The sequence below is a fragment of the Nerophis lumbriciformis genome, linkage group LG21, assembly GCF_033978685.3.
Source record: "Nerophis lumbriciformis linkage group LG21, RoL_Nlum_v2.1, whole genome shotgun sequence".
In the NCBI taxonomy this organism is placed as follows: domain Eukaryota; kingdom Metazoa; phylum Chordata; class Actinopteri; order Syngnathiformes; family Syngnathidae; genus Nerophis; species Nerophis lumbriciformis.
In genome coordinates, this window is record NC_084568.2 from 9,450,721 (window position 1) to 9,470,000 (window position 19,280).

General features: G+C 34.1%; 1 protein-coding gene across 1 annotated transcript in view; it reads left to right on the forward strand.

Moving 5' to 3' along the window:
• Positions 1-9,368: 9,368 nt before the first annotated feature.
• Positions 9,369-19,280, forward strand: part of LOC133621187 (probable thiopurine S-methyltransferase) — a 17,242-nt gene continuing 7,330 nt past the window's right edge. The window contains exons 1-3 of the mRNA XM_061983142.2: positions 9,369-9,544; positions 12,257-12,369; positions 16,425-16,517. Of these exons, the coding sequence (XP_061839126.1) occupies positions 12,263-12,369; positions 16,425-16,517 (200 nt within the window). The 5' untranslated portion in view covers positions 9,369-9,544; positions 12,257-12,262. The remainder of the gene's footprint in view (positions 9,545-12,256; positions 12,370-16,424; positions 16,518-19,280) is intronic.

The window sequence follows — 19,280 nt, forward strand, 5'->3', positions numbered from 1 at the left end:
CGTGTGTGTGTGTGTGTGTGTGTGCACATCCACTACAGTAGCCACGCACGACCCCGCCCCCCGGCCCCCTCTGATTGGTTCGCGCACTCCCTCGACGTCTTGGGGAGACTGTAAAGAAACACGCGCGCGCGCGCGCACGTACACGCGTTTAGGCGGACACATCTGGACGCAGCCCACATCTGGATCACCCAATTACGCGGAAAGAGCCATTAATGAGAAGCCTGATTAATGATAATGTAGTCTGATGTCTATGTCTACAATATATTATATTTATTTATATCGTTATTATTACTATATATATATTATATTGTATTATAATACAATAATATGAAAACATGTATGGTAATAATTTTAAAATAATATAACTGTTTGTATTCATGTATAATATAACTACGTTATATACTATATTTTGAATATATTGAAATATTTTAAAATATTGATAATGTATTTTTATTTTTAATAGATTAAATAGAAAAATAAACAAAATAAAATAACGTAGTATAATGTAATAATTTTAATGTATACTGTAATGTAGTAATTATATATTAACATTTTAAAATTACTTTTTATATTATTGTATATATACATGTATATTTTTACATTATATCATAAAATACAATAAAGGTTATATATATGTATATATATATGTGTGTGTGTGTGCGTGTGTGTGTGTGTGTGTGTGTGCGTGTGTGTGTGCGTGTGTGTGAATACACATAAAACAAAATTATGTAATGTCATAATATATCATGTAATATATTTTTATATATATCTATATCGTTATTACTATTTATATTATTTTCTATATTATATTGTATTATACTATCTTATAATACAATATAAAATAATGTGAAAAAAATGTATAATAATTTAAAAGTAATAACATAACTACATTGTATACTATTTTGAATATATTGAAATATTTAAAAATATTGATAATGTATGTATTTTAGTTTTTAATCGATTAAATATAAAAATAAACAAAATAAAATAGCGTAATATAATGTATTAATTGTAATATATATTGTAATGTAATAATTATATATTAAATTAACGTTTTAAAATTACCGTTTATATTGTATGTATATATATATATATATGTGTATATATATATATATATATATGTATATGTATATATATATGTATATGTATATGTATATGTATATATATATATATATATATATATGTATATGTATATGTATATATATATATATATATATATATATATATATATATATATATATATATATATATATGTGTATATATATGTATATGTACATATTTATTTATATATATATATATATGTACATATTTATATATATATATATATATATATATATATATATTATAGTATGTGTGTGTGTGTGTGTGTGTGTGTGTGTGTGTGTGTGTGTGTGTGGGCGTGTGTGAATACAAATAAAATAAAATTTCGTCATGTCATAATATGTCATGTAATATAATATTTTTGTATATATCTATATCGTTATTACTATTTATATTATTTTTATATTATATTGTATTATACTATCTTATAATACAATATAAAATATGAAAAGAATGTACAATAATAATTTAAAAGTAATAATTACATGCTATATTTTGAATATATTGAAATATTTTAAAAATATTGATAATATATGTATTTTTATTTTTAATAGATTAAATATTAAACAAACCAAATAAAATAGCGTAGTTAATGTAATCATTTAAATATATATTGGAATGTATTAATTATATGATATTAACATTTAAAAAATTACTTTTTATACATAACATAATAAAATACAATATAGGTTTGTGTATATGTAAATACAAAAAAAATGTAAAGTCATAATATATAATGTATTATAATATTGTATATATATATATATATATATATATAATTTTAGTATTTTTTTATATACATTTATATTGTATATTATATCCTACTGCATTATAATACATTATATGAAACATATATTGTAATGAGGATAAAATAATAATATAATGTTATATGATATAATATACACATGCATCAAACTCATATATGGCAATAATATGTGTTAATAAAGCACTTCATTATCCTTACTCAACATATTTGTTCTTTCAATTTTGACAGAAAATTGCATGTACTGCATATAACTGCGTGCCTTTTAAACTTTAGTATCATCTAATCATGCTAAAAATATATTCCCTTATATTCCAAACATATTTTTGTTAAAATATAAATATATATCTGATTGTCATCCTGACTTATGATTTCAAAGCAAGTTATAAGTACGTAAATATCTAATAACTAAATGCATATGCAATTGTGTAGTGATATCATGTGGCCATTATACTTTAAAATTCACATGTTCACTGTTACTGCAATGTGGCCCTCAATGAAAACAATTTTCATTATAATATGCAATTTTTAACAAATATAAAAATGTGCATTTTTGATTGACACTGAGTTATTTAACAATATGTTTAGAATGTATTTATGATATATTTACATTGTACATAGATCATTAGACTAGCAGGTGTACCCAATGAGCTGTCCAGTTGTGTTGACATTTGTATTTTTTATTTTGGTGTAAACTATTTTAAACTGCAAAATATTGTTCAGTGTAATACAAATATGGCAAAGACTATAAATGTGATTTATTTTTTTATTTTTTTGTTGTGACATTTATGAGTCGAGCGCCCCCCTGCGCCTGTAAAGTGTCATCTACAATTGATTGCTTGTATTTTTCTCACCCTTCACATCAACTTCCACGTTGTCTCGTTTTGGATTATGCAGGCAGGGCAAACGAGACTAATCTGTGAGGATTAGTGACAACTGCCACAACAGTCTCAATGGGACCCACAAAGACAGAGTTCATTAACACAGTTTATATTAGACACCAGACTGCGTGCTACAGTACTGCACAATAGTTGGAAGGGCAAGTTGTTGCATGAGAGGATCTTTTTTTCCAGATACTTAGTAAGCAAAATGTCATATAATTGTCTTCAGATTAATATTCTCACACAGGTGATAGAAAAAAATGGTATTGTAAATATAATTTATGAGCTTCAATATTTACAATATGGAAAAAAAATACACAACTACAAGAGCTGAAATGGAATCTTATTTCTTTTATTTCAAGGACTAAATGTCAGATTTTAGAACATAATACTTGGTCTACAGAAAAAATTACTGAATAGAAATAAATAAGTATATAACCTCTCAATTATATTTACTTTCATCTGCATTGACTTTGCATGTCAAATATAATTGATCCAAACAAGACATATTATTTTCAGCAGTGGGATTGAACCAAAATTCAAATTATATTTTAATTTGATACAATTTTATAAAAATAATGAAGTCGTTAACTACCCAATCGCCAGAAATTTTTGGAATTTTCATATCATTAAAGCCAATCTATACCAAATACCGGACACCCTTCCAAAAGGAATTTTTATTTTATTTTAAATAAAGCTACATGAGAAATTTTGGACACAAAAATACTCCGGATTAAATTAGATTGATTTCACTTGTTTGTTTTTTTAATAGACTTTTGTGTTTATCCTGACATACTTTGTTTGCGTTCAACACTGACATCTAGCGGTGGTATGACCACACAGGTATTTGTTTTTTAATTTAATTCAAAGGAGATAAACAACGTTTTCGAAACATTCAGTTCATCATCAGTTCCCAATTCATTTATCATTTCTTAAATTCTGTATTTATGGTATTTTATGTATATTTTTTGTAAATATATTTTTAAAGTTCATGTCCCTTCCTCCTGGTTTATCGACACACGTGTCTCATTTTATTTATTCCCCACTTCCTTTCAATTGTTTTGTACTTCACAAGTGAATTTACCTTTTTTCAGTAATTTCAAAAAAACACTGTTTATAGTACCGTATATGTTTTTTGTTTTTTTTTAACGTTTTTTTTAATCGTACATGCTACTTAAATAAATAATTAGTAGAGAAATTAAAAAACAACAACCGGAAACCGCAATGCATGATGGGAAAAACCAACCAAAGGTAGTGTACTGTACTTGACTTTATTATTAAACCTGTTCCGTGATGTGAGTTTTGGAAAAAAATACCTGATATTTTCTGTTAATACAATATTTATGGTACTTCTATGGCCTTTTATGTTATTTATTACACAGACATCCAAACTTTATATGGCCAATTAACTGAATCCACAACAGGTGTCCTCCAATTAAGCTCTGTCTAGAAAGAGCTCAAGGATAATAAAATAGAATAGAAAGTACTTTATTGATCCCTGGGGGAAATTCAGCACCACAGTTCGCTCACAATAAACAATAAGCACTTGGGTATTTTTTACATGTGAATAATATAAATCCAGTCTATTATACAGCATTATTCACATGTGAATAATATAAATACAGTCTTTTATACAGCATTATTCACATGTGAATAATATAAATCCAGTCTATTATACAGCATTATTCACATGTGAATAGTATACATTCAGTCTATTATACAGCATTATTCACATGTGAATAATATAAATTCAGTCTATTATACCGCATTATTCACATGTGAATAATATAAATACAGTCTATTATACAGCATTATTCACATGTGAATAATATAAATACAGTCTTTTATACAGAATTATTCACATGTGAATAGTATAAATACATTCTATGATACAAAATTATTCACATGTGAATTATATAAATACAGTCTATTATACAGCATTATTCACATGTGAATAATATAAATACAGTCTTTTATACAGCATTATTCACATGTGAATAATATAAATACATTCTATTATACACCATTATTCACATGTGAATAATATAAATCCAGTCTATCATACAGCATTATTCACATGTGAATAATATAGTCTATTATACAGCATTATTCACATGTGAATAATATAAATACAGTCTATTATACAGCATTATTCACATGTGAATAATATAAATACAGTCTTTTATACAGAATTATTCACATGTGAATAGTATAAATACATTCTATGATACAAAATTATTCACATGTGAATTATATAAATACAGTCTATTATACAGCATTATTCACATGTGAATAATATAAATACAGTCTTTTATACAGCATTATTCACATGTGAATAATATAAATACATTCTATTATACACCATTATTCACATGTGAATAATATAAATCCAGTCTATTATACAGCATTATTCACATGTGAATAATATAGTCTATTATACAGCATTATTCACATGTGAATGATATAAATACAGTCTATTATACAGCATTATTCACATGTGAATAATATAAATCCAGTCTATTATACAGCATTATTCACATGTGAATAATATAAATCCAGTCTATTATACAGCATTATTCACATGTGAATAATATAAATCTAGTCTATTATACAGCATTATTCACATGTGAATAATATGAATACAGTCTATTATACAGCATTATTCACATGTGAATAATATAAATACAGTCTATTATACAGCATTATTCACATGTGAATAATATGAATACAGTCTATTATATAGCATTATTCACATGTGAATAATATAAATAGTCTATTATACAGCGTTATTCACATGTGAATAATATACATACAGTCTATTATACAGTGTTATTCACATGTGAATAATATAAATACAGTCTATTATACATCGTTATTCACATGTGAATAATATAGTCTATTATACAGCATTATTCACATGTGAATAATATAAATCTAGTCTATTATACAGCATCATTCACATGTGAATAATATGAATACAGTCTATTATACAGCATTATTCACATGTGAATAATATAAATACAGTCTATTATACAGCATTATTCACATGTGAATAATATGAATACAGTCTATTATATAGCATTATTCACATGTGAATAATATAGTCTATTATACAGCGTTATTCACATGTGAATAATATAAATACAGTCAATTATACATCGTTATTCACATGTGAATAATATAAATCCAGTCTATTATACAGCATTATTCACATGTGAATAATATAAATCTAGTCTATTATACAGCATTATTCACATGTGAATAATATGAATACAGTCTATTATACAGCATTATTCACATGTGAATAATATAAATACAGTCTATTATACAGCATTATTCACATGTGAATAATATGAATACAGTCTATTATATAGCATTATTCACATGTGAATAATATAGTCTATTATACAGCGTTATTCACATGTGAATAATATACATACAGTCTATTATACAGTGTTATTCACATGTGAATAATATAAATACAGTCTATTATACAGGATTATTCACATGTGAAGTATTATACATTCAAGTGCATAAGGTGGCAAAAGGAAATCATATGTGACTTTTTTTTTTTAAACACATTCGCAAGCATTAAACCGTGTTATTGACGTCTACAGTATGGGGTGTTGCGTGTTGAATTTAGAGGACAAGAATGTAATTATCAACTTTTTTTTTCATTATGGTTGTAACATAAACTGTTAACTATGTAAACAAATAGTTTGTGTAACAGTCAAAAACAAATATGAAGGAATGGGAGGCAGTTTTAGTGAAATAATATTTTCCGGGCACAGTTCATAGACAATATGTCCTGAAGGACTTTACAAAAGTTGAGCTAAGGAAAATAAGGACAAGATACAGGTAAAAGCCAGTAAATTAGAATATTTTGAAAAACTTGATTTATTTCAGTAATTGCATTCAAAAGGTGTAACTTGTACATTATATTTATTCATTGCACACAGACTGATGCATTCAAATGTTTATTTCATTTAATTTTGATGATTTGAAGTGGCAACAAATGAAAATCCGAAATTCCGTGTGTCACAAAATTAGAATATTACTTAAGGCTAATACAAAAAAGGGATTTTTAGAAATGTTGGCCAACTGAAAAGTATGAAAATGAAAAATATGAGCATGTACAATACTCAATACTTGGTTGGAGCTCCTTTTGCCTCAATTACTGCGTTAATGCGGCGTGGCATGGAGTCGATGAGTTTCTGGCACTGCTCAGGTGTTATGAGAGCCCAGGTTGCTCTGATAGTGGCCTTCAACTCTTCTGCGTTTTTGGGTCTGGCATTCTGCATCTTCCTTTTCACAATACCCCACAGATTTTCTATGGGGCTAAGGTCAGGGGAGTTGGCGGGCCAATTTAGAACAGAAATACCATGGTCCGTAAACCAGGCACGGGTAGATTTTGCGCTGTGTGCAGGCGCCAAGTCCTGTTGGAACTTGAAATCTCCATCTCCATAGAGCAGGTCAGCAGCAGGAAGCATGAAGTGCTCTAAAACTTGCTGGTAGACGGCTGCGTTGACCCTGGATCTCAGGAAACAGAGTGGACCGACACCAGCAGATGACATGGCACCCCAAACCATCACCCAACCATGCAAATTTTGCATTTCCTTTGGAAATCGAGGTCCCAGAGTCTGGAGGAAGACAGGAGAGGCACAGGATCCACGTTGCCTGAAGTCTAGTGTAAAGTTTCCACCATCAGTGATGGTTTGGGGTGCCATGTCATCTGCTGGTGTCGGTCCACTCTGTTTCCTGAGATTCAGGGTCAACGCAGCCGTCTACCAGCAAGTTTTAGAGCACTTCATGCTTCCTGCTGCTGACTTGCTCTATGGAGATGGAGATTTCAAGTTCCAACAGGACTTGGCGCCTGCACACAGCGCAAAATCTACCCGTGCCTGGTTTACGGACCATGGTATTTCTGTTCTAAATTGGCCCGCCAACTCCCCTGACCTTAGCCCCATAGAAAATCTGTGGGGTATTGTGAAAAGGAAGATGCAGAATGCCAGACCCAAAAACGCAGAAGAGTTGAAGGCCACTATCAGAGCAACCTGGGCTCTCATAACACCTGAGCAGTGCCAGAAACTCATCGACTCCATGCCACGCCGCATTAACGCAGTAATTGAGGCAAAAGGAGCTCCAACCAAGTATTGAGTATTGTACATGCTCATATTTTTCATTTTCATACTTTTCAGTTGGCCAACATTTCTAAAAATCCCTTTTTTGTATTAGCCTTAAGTAATATTCTAATTTTGTGACACACGGAATTTTGGATTTTCATTTGTTGCCACTTCAAATCATCAAAATTAAATGAAATAAACATTTGAATGCATCAGTCTGTGTGCAATGAATAAATATAATGTACAAGTTACACCTTTTGAATGCAATTACTGAAATAAATCAAGTTTTTCAAAATATTCTAATTTACTGGCTTTTACCTGTATATTACATACCCAATTATTCCCAAAATTAAAGAAATACAATTTAAAAATTATTAATGGAATATACCCTTCAAAGGGATATTTTGCAACTTAAATTTAACATGGAGGTTGATGGCTGTTATGTTAGTGGAGCTGTAGAGGATGTCAATCATCTGTTTGTGGAATGTGAGAGTGTACATGTGTTTTGGGAGGAGATCAAAGATTGGCTGAGAGACAATGGTGTGGAGATGTCCCCATTCACTATAGAAGAGATCAAAAGTAAGACGTACATTTACTAACTGGCTTAATGGGTTACAATTATCAATCAAATCTTGGAGAATGATTAAGAGTACAAAAGTCCTTAAATTGATATCCTTGTTAAACACACTTAAAGTGATTTAGGTAGCCCTTTTTGTCTTTTTTTTCATGTTTTTTAGTATTATTACTCTATCTGTATTTGCTTTTGTTTTCTTTCCTTGATGTTGAAAGTGCCTTGACTTTTGTGTGAATTATAAATGTTTGTTCAATAAAAAATAAAAAAAATAAAAATATGACTGAATGGGATCCATCCATCCATCCATTTTCTACCGCTTATTCCCTTTGGGATCGCGGGGGTCTCTGGAGCCTATCTCAGCTACAATCGGGCGGAAGGCGGTGTACACCCTGGACAAGTCGCCACCTCATCGCAGGGCCAACACAGATAGACAGACAACATTCACACTCACATCCACACACTAGGGCCAATTTTAGTGTTGCCAATCAACTTATCCCCAGGTGCATGTCTTTGGAAGTGGGAGGAAGCCGGAGTACCCGGAGGGAACCCACGCAGTCACGGGGAGAACATGCAAACTCCACACAGAAAGATCCCGAGCCCGGGATTGAACCCAAGACTACTCAGGACCTTCGTATTGTGAGGCAGATGCACTAACCCCTCTTCCACCGTGAATGGGATCACCCTGTTTAATTCCTCAATTGGTGCCAAACCTTCCAGACGTGGATTTACTATAATTATTTTTGTATGTCTAGTTGTTTACCTAAGTCTATCGGGCTTAACATGCGTTCATACTTCATTGCTATTACTTATTTTCAATATAAAAACAAAAACACTACACGGCTAAGTGCTATTTTCCCATTGTCCTGAACGCAACTCTGGGCTCCTCCCATACCAGAAGTGAAAACGGCATACCTATTATTCCCTAACTTTGCTTGTCAGGCACTAGACGTACCGTCTTTGACTGCGACTATTGCTACATTGGCTTGCCTGACAGTCAAAAATCCGCTAACTGTAAACCCCCGTACATGTGCATGAGGCGACTCTTCCAACAGTCCCACTGGAAAACTCCTAAAACAAATACCTACTAAAGTTGTCTGGAAAGGTAAACAAACGTTCTGATTAACTTTTGTTGTTTGTCACAAATAACATTTGACTCACTTCTGAGGAAGTTAGTCAAATATCATCGTTTACCAAATTGTGTTTGCATATTTTTTACACGAGGAAATACATTGCAATCATTTCCGTCTGCTTTATAGTCAACATTTTTATGTTCGCTGCGTTAATGAAAGCGTTAACGCTCTCATATTTTGGGCTGAACTGTAGTTTCTCTCTTGGTAACATTACAGTGATACAAAGGTCACATAACTTTTGGTTAAATATTGATTGGTAACACTAAATTGGCCCTAGTGTGTGAATGTGAGTGTGAATGTTGTCTGTCTATCTGTGTTGGCCCTGCGATGAGGTAGCGACTTGTCCAGGGTGTACACCGCCTTCCGCCCGATTGTAGCTGAGATAGGCTCCAGCGCCCCCCGCGACCCCAAAAAAGGGAATAAGCGGTAGAAAATGGATGGATGTGTTAACAACCAGAAGGAGCATGCGAGTTAAGGTTTTAGTGTTTGTTTTCTGCCTGACTGTGTGATAATGTCTATTAAGATACCCTAACAATGTAATATTTGTATGATGTCATTATGAAACCGTGATTATGGCTGCATCGGCCCTAAATCAGGAGTGTCTCAAAGGGCTGCACAAGCCAGAAGGACAGATCCCACCTCAGGGCAATACCGATATTGTTTTTGCACTTCCGATCCGATACCGATACTGACCGATACCGATACTGACCGATTACTGGCCTATCCGAGCATGTATTAAAGTTTAAAGTTATTTAGGCTACTTAGTTGTCAGAATCATGTTGAAAAGGGTTTTAGTACTCTTGATAACAACTAGCCAGCTGAATTAGGGGAGTTTGAATAATACACAATGGTTGGTAACAAGAAACTGACCTGTTTATTCAAGGATAAACACAAAATAGACAAAATTATACATGACAAACAGGGCGGGGCGATATGGCCTTTTTTTAAATATTGCGATATTTTAAGGCCATATTGCGATACACGATATATATCTCGATATTTTGCCTTAGCCTTGAATGAACACTTGATGCATATAATCACAGCAGTATGATGATTCTATGTGTTTTGATTGATTGAGACTTTTATTAGTAGGTTGCACAGTGAAGTACATATTCCGTACAATTGACCACTAAATGGTAACACCCGAATAAGTTTTTCAACTTGTTTAAGTTGGGGTCCACTTAAATTGATTCATGATACAGATATATACTATCAGATATATACTATCATCATAATACAGTCATCACACAAGATAATCACATTGAATTATTTACATTATTTATAATCCAGGGTGTGGAGGGGGGCGCCGGATGTAAGTGTCAAAAAGACAGCCAAAAGAGTTTGATATGAGAATAAATCTAAAGTTAAAATATAGGGTAGAAATGCACCCATTTGCAGGAAATGTAGTCTTGATTTTCTAAATGTTCTTTCAAGGCTTGCATGTCTACATTAAAACATTCTTCTTCATACTGCATTAATATATGCTACTTTTAAACTTTCATGCAGAGAAGGAAATCACAACTAAAAAAATCACTATTTTTTTCATACGGTGTTGATCTGGAAATGTTTGCCTCGGCATTTTGATGGTGTGGACGTGTGGTACCGAACGGGGATAAGCGTCTCGACAGACGTTACAATATTTGTACAATGATGACAAAAACTGTTTTCTCTGTCGTGTTCGTGTGTCGAAAATTGTTATGCGCTTATTTTTTTATTTGATTTTGTGCGTGGCATAGATTTGCCGTGCGCACAGGATGGTTTGAGCAGGCGCGCACCTTAGCGGCTGCGCTAGCATCACAGCTAACGTTAGCCATGCTGCTACCTCTCTGCTGGGAGAGGACGTATACGTATGTGACGTATGACGTGACAGTTTGTGACGTGTGTAAGAAGGTGCGCTTGCTGTCTGTGAGAAGGAGACAGAAGAAGGAGTGAGAAGAGCCTGTCGTGTAATGCCAGCAGCTAAAAGCAACTGCGTGAGAATCCACAGACCTGTGGATGTGTTGTAGGTGTGCTGGAAAATGCGGAACGGAAATTAGGGAGCAGCAGAAAAGTGGAATGTATTATTTAAATCTGTGCGTTGGAAAACACGGACCGGAGTTTTTCTAAACTGGATCTGGATCAGCATTTTCCCATGCCTTGCCGATACGCATTTTTTGGCAAATATCGGCGGCCGATCCGATCCAAATATCGGATCGGGACATCCCTACCTTACACACACACCATAATAATACTCGTATGTTGAAGCACAGTACAATCCATCAAGCGGTGCGGTTTAATTGCTTACCAAAGTCGTACTAAAACATTTTTATAGATTTTGAGAACGGTGTGTAATGTTCTATTTTTTAATGGAACATATACAATTTTGATGGTGTTTACTTGAGTCATATTGCAGTCTACACATATCTCTTATGTGTGACTGCCATCTACTGGTTACACTTATCATTTCACCATGTACCAAATAAAATCTCTTCGAGGTCGGCAAGAACAACCAAAATGATTCCATCAATTAGGCGCACCGGGTTATAAGGCACACTGTCGAGTTTTGAGAAAATGAAAGGATTTTAAGTGCGCCTTATAGTCAGAAAAATACGTGTTTTTTTGTTTTTTTTACCTTTTGTTGTAATTGATGAGTGTATTACTGTGTATGAACACATTGTCTTGTGCTCTCTGTCCATCACCTGTAGTCAAACATGAGCAGCATGCTGGAAGCCCAGGCAGACCGATGCGTGGAGCTGAAAGATTGGGAGCAACGCTGGCAGGAAGACAAAACTGGCTTTCACCAGGCCCATATACACAAGTACGTTCAGTTGAAAGCATTTTTGCTGCAAATTCCTAAAAACATTGACAGTTTCGCCTTACTCGCAAACATACAACACTCGGGTCCGAACTTGTGATTTACATAACTGAAGCGTTCCTCAAGGCACCGCTTTAAGTCCTCTCCTTTTTGACAGTTAAAATGTTGTTTTCATCATAATGGGATTTATGTAACTAAGATGTTGCTGTAGCTTGTTTACTTCACATGCAGTCAGTAGTCATGTGGTCAACATCTTTAGTTATACTAGTGGTGTCCCTCAAGGTTAAATTTTAAGTCCCCTCTTTTTCGTCATTTGTGCTATTCAACCATCAACACAAAAAACTTGTGAAAGACACATTTTGCAGAAGATTCTTAAAAACACTTTAGTGCTGTTATATAAATGATCTTTGACTAGCTTTTTTGCAAAAGGCCCTTAAAAACAGCAGAGCGCTACTGTAATCGTGGCGGGAAAAAAGACCGAAATCAAGTGTCTACTCAAAAGGACGCTGGTTCTCCGGAATATACAAAATAAGACTAATAGCGTAGGGCAGAGGTGTCAAACGTACGGCCTGAGGGCCGGATCAGGCCCGCGAACAGGTTTTATCCGGCCCGCGAACAGGTTTTATCCGGCCCGCGGGATGAGTTTGCTAAGGTGTACAGCTCCACTAATGGACATTGGAGTGTTACTTTCAAAGGCAAAATTAAAGTATTGCTAGAAACATAATTTTATATGGGACTTTATTGTATTTTATATATATATAGTACATGTTCCAAAAAGAAAAAAGCATAAAACACCACCAGAATTAGAGATATTACAAGTCAAAGTGATGAAGCTTAGTGTTACGCTCATGACTTGGTGTAACTAATGAAGGCAATTGCATTTTATTGATATTTGAAATGTATTCAATGTTTATAAATGAATATTTAAATATACTAAATGTAAAAAAGGGAATAAAGAATAATCTCCCTTTTATTTATTAGTATTATTTTATTCTATTTTTTATTTTATTATATATTATTATTATTATTAATTTTATTTTATTTTATAATTATTATTATATATATATATATTTTATATATATCTGTCTGTCTCTGGCCTCGTGTGTGTGTGTGAGAATGTGTCTGTCTTTGTCGTCTTACTTGTTACATAATTGTGCCATTTGTCCCTCGTTAGTGGGACCTGAGCGGGGTGGGAGGGTGGGTGGGTGGTTTGGGTTTTAAGGGAAAGGGTGTGAATCATTTACTGACTTTAAAATTGTACTGTTTTGACTTGCACTTTTTTCTGTCTATTTGAAAATGCCAATAAAAAAAGTTGGAAAAAAAAAAAAGGGAATAAATATTCAAAATAAGATCATTAAATGAAATCTAGTTTGGGTACGCCATCATGAACGCAACACAGTTGTAAAAGTTTCAACTACAATTCTAAATAAGATGTCAAAAGCAAACTGAAATCAAATACGCACAGCTTAAAGATTGATCAATACCTATTTAAATTTAGTAATACATAAATATGATGATTTATCAAAATATAAAAGAAATATACCTGAACAGAACGCTCATGATGGTTACACCAAAAAGTAACGCTATGAATCGCGTTTTTCCAAGTTTTTGGGGCATTTTTATGCTATTTCCAAGCATATCCTTTTTATTATCGTTGATTTTAAATGGTCAAACTAATGCATATTATATATGCATGCCCTAGTAAACATAAAAAAAGTCATATTTATTTTTGATTGTTACATTTTGAAGTACATTTGTGCAGGTGGGTGCGAATGTACCCATTACCAGAGCTGTACACGAAGTATAAAAATGAGCTGAAATTTTTGAATGAAATAAACTGCTGTTCTAAATGTGTCCACTAGATGTCGCAATAGCAATTTTTTGTATCTTTATAGATTATGCTACATATGTAAAAAAATAAACAACGTGATGTTAGTGCACCAGTCGAGGAAAATGAGCAAACTACATAAATAACATCCTGTAATTTGATTTTGATATTTTTTTATCTTGATAGATTGAAAATGAACACCAATGAGTTGACTGATGAACATTATCACGTAATTTATTCAGAAAGTATAAATAAGGACAAATATAGATGGAATACTATTAACCGCAACATCTAAGTGTAAAAAAAAAAACCCAACAACATTATGATTTGTACATTTTCAGAATGTACTACTTCTATTTTTAAACAAAGAAAACAATCTGAAGTTGTCTTTATATTTAAGTTATCGTGCCGCGATTTTACCGGTCCGGCCCACTTGGGAGTCGATTTTTCTCCATGTGGCCCCCCCATCTAAAATGAGTTTGACACCCCTGGCGTAGGGAGTAGTCCGGGCCCCCAGGTCCTTAACGTTCTAGAAATGTGGCCCCCAAAAAGAACTTAGTTGAATATCCCTGGTTTAAAAGAATCAAAAATGCATTGCACATGATTACCAGGTAGGGTTGGGCCGATAAAACAATATCAATATACATCGTGATGGACACATAGTCGGTATCAATATAAAATGTGTTAGATAAAATATTCGATACATATATTTATATTTTTTGGTCGGAAGAAACCATAAATGATGAGTAAGATTCGTTGAATGAAGTCACTCCCGCTCTGAGTACCCAGGAAACAGGAAGTGTCACACGGCAACAGCCAATCAGGTAACAGTATTCACTGAGCAATAGGAGGGTTCGGTTGCACCATCTTTCTGTCTGCTGTGGATTCACAACCATCTAATGATGATATCTTGATACATCAACCCAATAACCTAAACTTGTCTTGAGGTTTGTTGGTTTTAATGCAGACGGTGCGGCAACATCATCGGTTTAATGAGTAGCTTCAAAAACTGTGTAGTGTTCAATAGATTTTACACTACCGCCATCTAGTGTCTCAAATCTGCAACTACCTTCAAATTTACTTTATTAGCCGCGCTCATCCTACCTGGCTATAAGACACTCGCTCCACTGATAAATAGCACCCTTGCTAAGTTGGGAGTTGTATTACTGTAAGCTTGAATAATTCATAAAAAGTATCAATATAAAAAAACTTATATTGTGATATAGTTTTCAGCCCTATTACCAGGCAATGTATGATACAAATTTGTTTGTCCATTTTGTGCAAAAATCATACTATTTTTTCAACCTTTTTTGAGCCAAGGCACATTTTTTGCATTGACAAAATCCGGAGGCACACCACCAGCAGAAATCATTAAAAAACGAAACTCAGTTGACAGTAAAAAGTCGTTGTCGCAATTGTTGGATATGGCTTTAAACCATAACCATGCATGCATCACTATAGCGCTTGTCTCAAAGTAGATGTACTGTCACCACCTGTCACATTGCGCCCTGACTTATTGAGTTGTTTGCTGTTTTCCTGTGTGTAGTGTTTTAGTTCTTGTCTTGCGCTCATATTTTGGTGGCTTTTTCTCTTTTTTTGATATTTTCCTGTAGCAGTTTCATGTCTTCCTTTGAACGATATTTCCCGCATCTACTTTGTTTTAGCAATCAATAATATTTCAGTTGTTTTTATCATTAATTTTTCAGTTGTTTTTATCCTTCTTTGTGGGCACATTGTTGATTGCCATGTCATGTACGGATGTACTTTGTGGACGCCGTCTTTGCTCCACAGTAAGTCTTTGCTGTTGTCCAGCATTTTGTTTTTGTTTACTTAGTAGCCAGTTCAGTTTTAGTTTCGTTCTGCATAGCCTTCCCTAAACTTCAATGCCTTTTCTTAGGGGAACTCACCTTTTCTTTATTTTTGGTTAAAGCATTAGACACCTTTTTTACCTGCACGCTGCCTTTCCGACATCTACAAATCAATTAGCTACCGGCAGCCACCTACTGATATGGAAGAGTATTACACGGTTACTCTGTCGAGCTCTAGACAGCGCCGACACTCAACAACAACACATCATTTGCAGACTATAATTACTGGTTTGCAAAAAATATTTTTAACCCAAATAGGTGAAATAAGATAATCTCCAATGGCACACCAGACTGTATTTCACAGCACAGTGGTTTAAAAACACTGCTATAAGGAATACATTTCGGTTGTGTTTCTTTTTCAGGATGCTTGAGGGTAACATTGACAAAGTGCTGCACGGACGGACTGGAGTCCGCTTCTTTTTCCCTCTCTGTGGAAAAGCTGTAGACATGAAGTGGTATGTAAACACTACAATGTGATCATCCCCAAACCACGTAAGTCATGAGTTACAGTAGTTTTATTCTTTACAAAATTGCTATTAATCATGTGATGTATGACATTGTTCCTTTTATTAAAATGAAAAAATTACCCATCATCCATAATCCCAATGTGAGACAAGATCCCCCGACGTTCCCTTTTCTGTGTGTTCTAAATAGTGAAAAACTGCTTGTACGAGGCAGTTAATAATGCAGGTCATTCATCTTAGAGATGTGATGTTTGTAAACAAGTCAACTCTTTTTAAAGGGTGAGAACCCGGTTCACATTTAGTATAATAATCCATCCATCCATTTTCTACCGCTTGTCCCTTTCGGGGTCGCTGGAGCCTATCTCAGATGCACATGGGCGGAAGGCGGGGTAAACCCTGGACAAGTCGCCACCTCATCAAAGGGCCAACACAGATAGACAACATTCACACTCACATTCACACACTTGGGCCAATTTACTGTTGCCAATCAGCCTATCCCATAGTATAGTTAATATTCACATTGTAATGACAAAAATGAAACATGTAAAATTGGACCAAGTCAAAGGAATCATTTGGATGCATTTTTACATTTACACTCTACAGTAGTTCGTATTCAAATGTATATAGTGTCCTATTTTTTTAAATGTATATTTCTAATAAACATTGTTTCCATGTATTATTTGTAGGCTAAATGTTTTCTGTATTGTTAAAATGCTATTGTGTGGGAATTTGTTTACAGTAACGTTTTGCCCTGTAAGTGATCTGTAACCTGTGTATTTTTTATTGTGCCACAAAGTTTTTGTTTTAGGTAAAGTACATTTTCAAAATCGTGAATAAATCATGGTCAAAGCGAGAGATAAGTTACCACCTTATATTATAAAATATTCCCACAAATAGAGTATGAATTTTAATTATTGGGGCGGTATAGCTCGGTTGATAGAGTGGCCGTGCCAGCAACTTGAGGGTTCCAGGTTCGATCCCCGCTTCCGTCATCCTAGTCACTGCCGTTGTGTCCTTGGGCAAGACACTTTACCCACCTGCTCCCAGTGCCACTCACACTGGTTTAAATGTAACTTAGATATTGGGTTTCTCTATGTAAAGGCGCTTTGAGTCACTAGAGAAAAGCGTTATATAAATATAATTCACTTCACTATTAAGATCCATATCTTGTGTCTGCTTGTTTACTTGGTAAAAATGAGTACAATGAGCCGATCTTTTGAATAGTTCTTTGAAAGGAAATGCTCCTCAAGATCTGCTTTCCTTTAAAGAGCCATAAACCCAATCTATAATTAATCTATTCCGTCTCTAAAGCGCTCTAAAAATATATCTAAAACCGCCAACAATACTTAATTTGCATATTAACTTATGGAGCTATCACCAAGGAACTACTTTTCTGGCGTAGTGACACAGTGCCTTGCTCACCCTGCCCCTCGGACCACTAGTGAGTAGCCAGCTAGCATGAGCTCCTACTAATGTTGGTTGCGACCTGATGCATACTTGCCAACCTTGAGACCTCCGATTTCGGGAGGGAGCGGGGGGGGTGGTTGGGGGCGTGGTTAAGATATATATATAAGAAATACTTGACTTTCAGTGAATTCTAGCTATATATATATATATATATATATATTTTTTTTTATTATTACGTATATATATATATATATATATATATATATATAAAATAAATACTTGAATTTCAGTGTTAATTTATTTACACGTATACACACACATAACACTCATCTACTCATTGTTGAGTTAAGGGTTGAATTGTCCATCCTTGTTCTATTCTCTGTCACTATTTCAGAACACACACATTATACAAATATACATTATAAAATCAATAAGAAAACGGGAGCTCTAATTTGGGAGTCTGAATTAGGATCAGAAGTTCCTATATAAACATTGCGCACTCACGTCGCCTTTTTGTATTGATTACTGCAGATGTGCACTGGATTCATTCACAAATACAAACTACCCGTATTTTCCGCACTATAAGGCGCACCGGATTATAAGGCGCACCTTCAATGAATGGCATATTTCATAACTTTGTCCACCAATAAGCCGCCCCGGACTATAAGCCGCGCCTACGCTGCGCTAAAGGGAATGTCAAAAAAACAGTCAGATAGGTCAGTCAAACTTTAATAATATATTAAAAACCAGCGTTCTAACAACTCTGTTCACTCCCAAAATGTACGCAAATGTGCAATCACAAACATAGTAAAATTCAAAATAGTGCAGAGCAATAGCAACATAATGTTGCTCGAACGTTAATGTCACAACACACAAAATAAACATAGCGCTCACTTTCTGAAGTTATTCTTCATTCGTAAATCCTTCGTCTTCGGTGTCCGAAGTGAAAAGTTGGGCAAATTTACGATCCACTGGCAGATGTTGGCGTCGTCTGGCGCTGCCTCCTCGTCTTAGTGAAGGTGTGTTCGCCTTCTGTCATCCATTGTTCCCACGCAGTTAGCAGTCTAGCTTCGAATGCCCTGTTGACACCAATATCTAGCGGCTGGAGGTCTTTTGTCAATCCACCCGGAATGACGGCGAGTATTGAATTAAGCGCGTAAGCGTGTCTCTCAATGTGCTGTTATGAGCTAGCAAATATAACAACTACACTACCCAGCATGCAACGATAGTTACGAGCATGCGCGGTAGCCCTGAGAAGCGTTGTATGCTGGCAGTTAGAATGTGGTTATGAGCACGCTGTGAGTAAACGTTGAGAACTCAGTTAACACGCCTCGTCTGCATTATTTA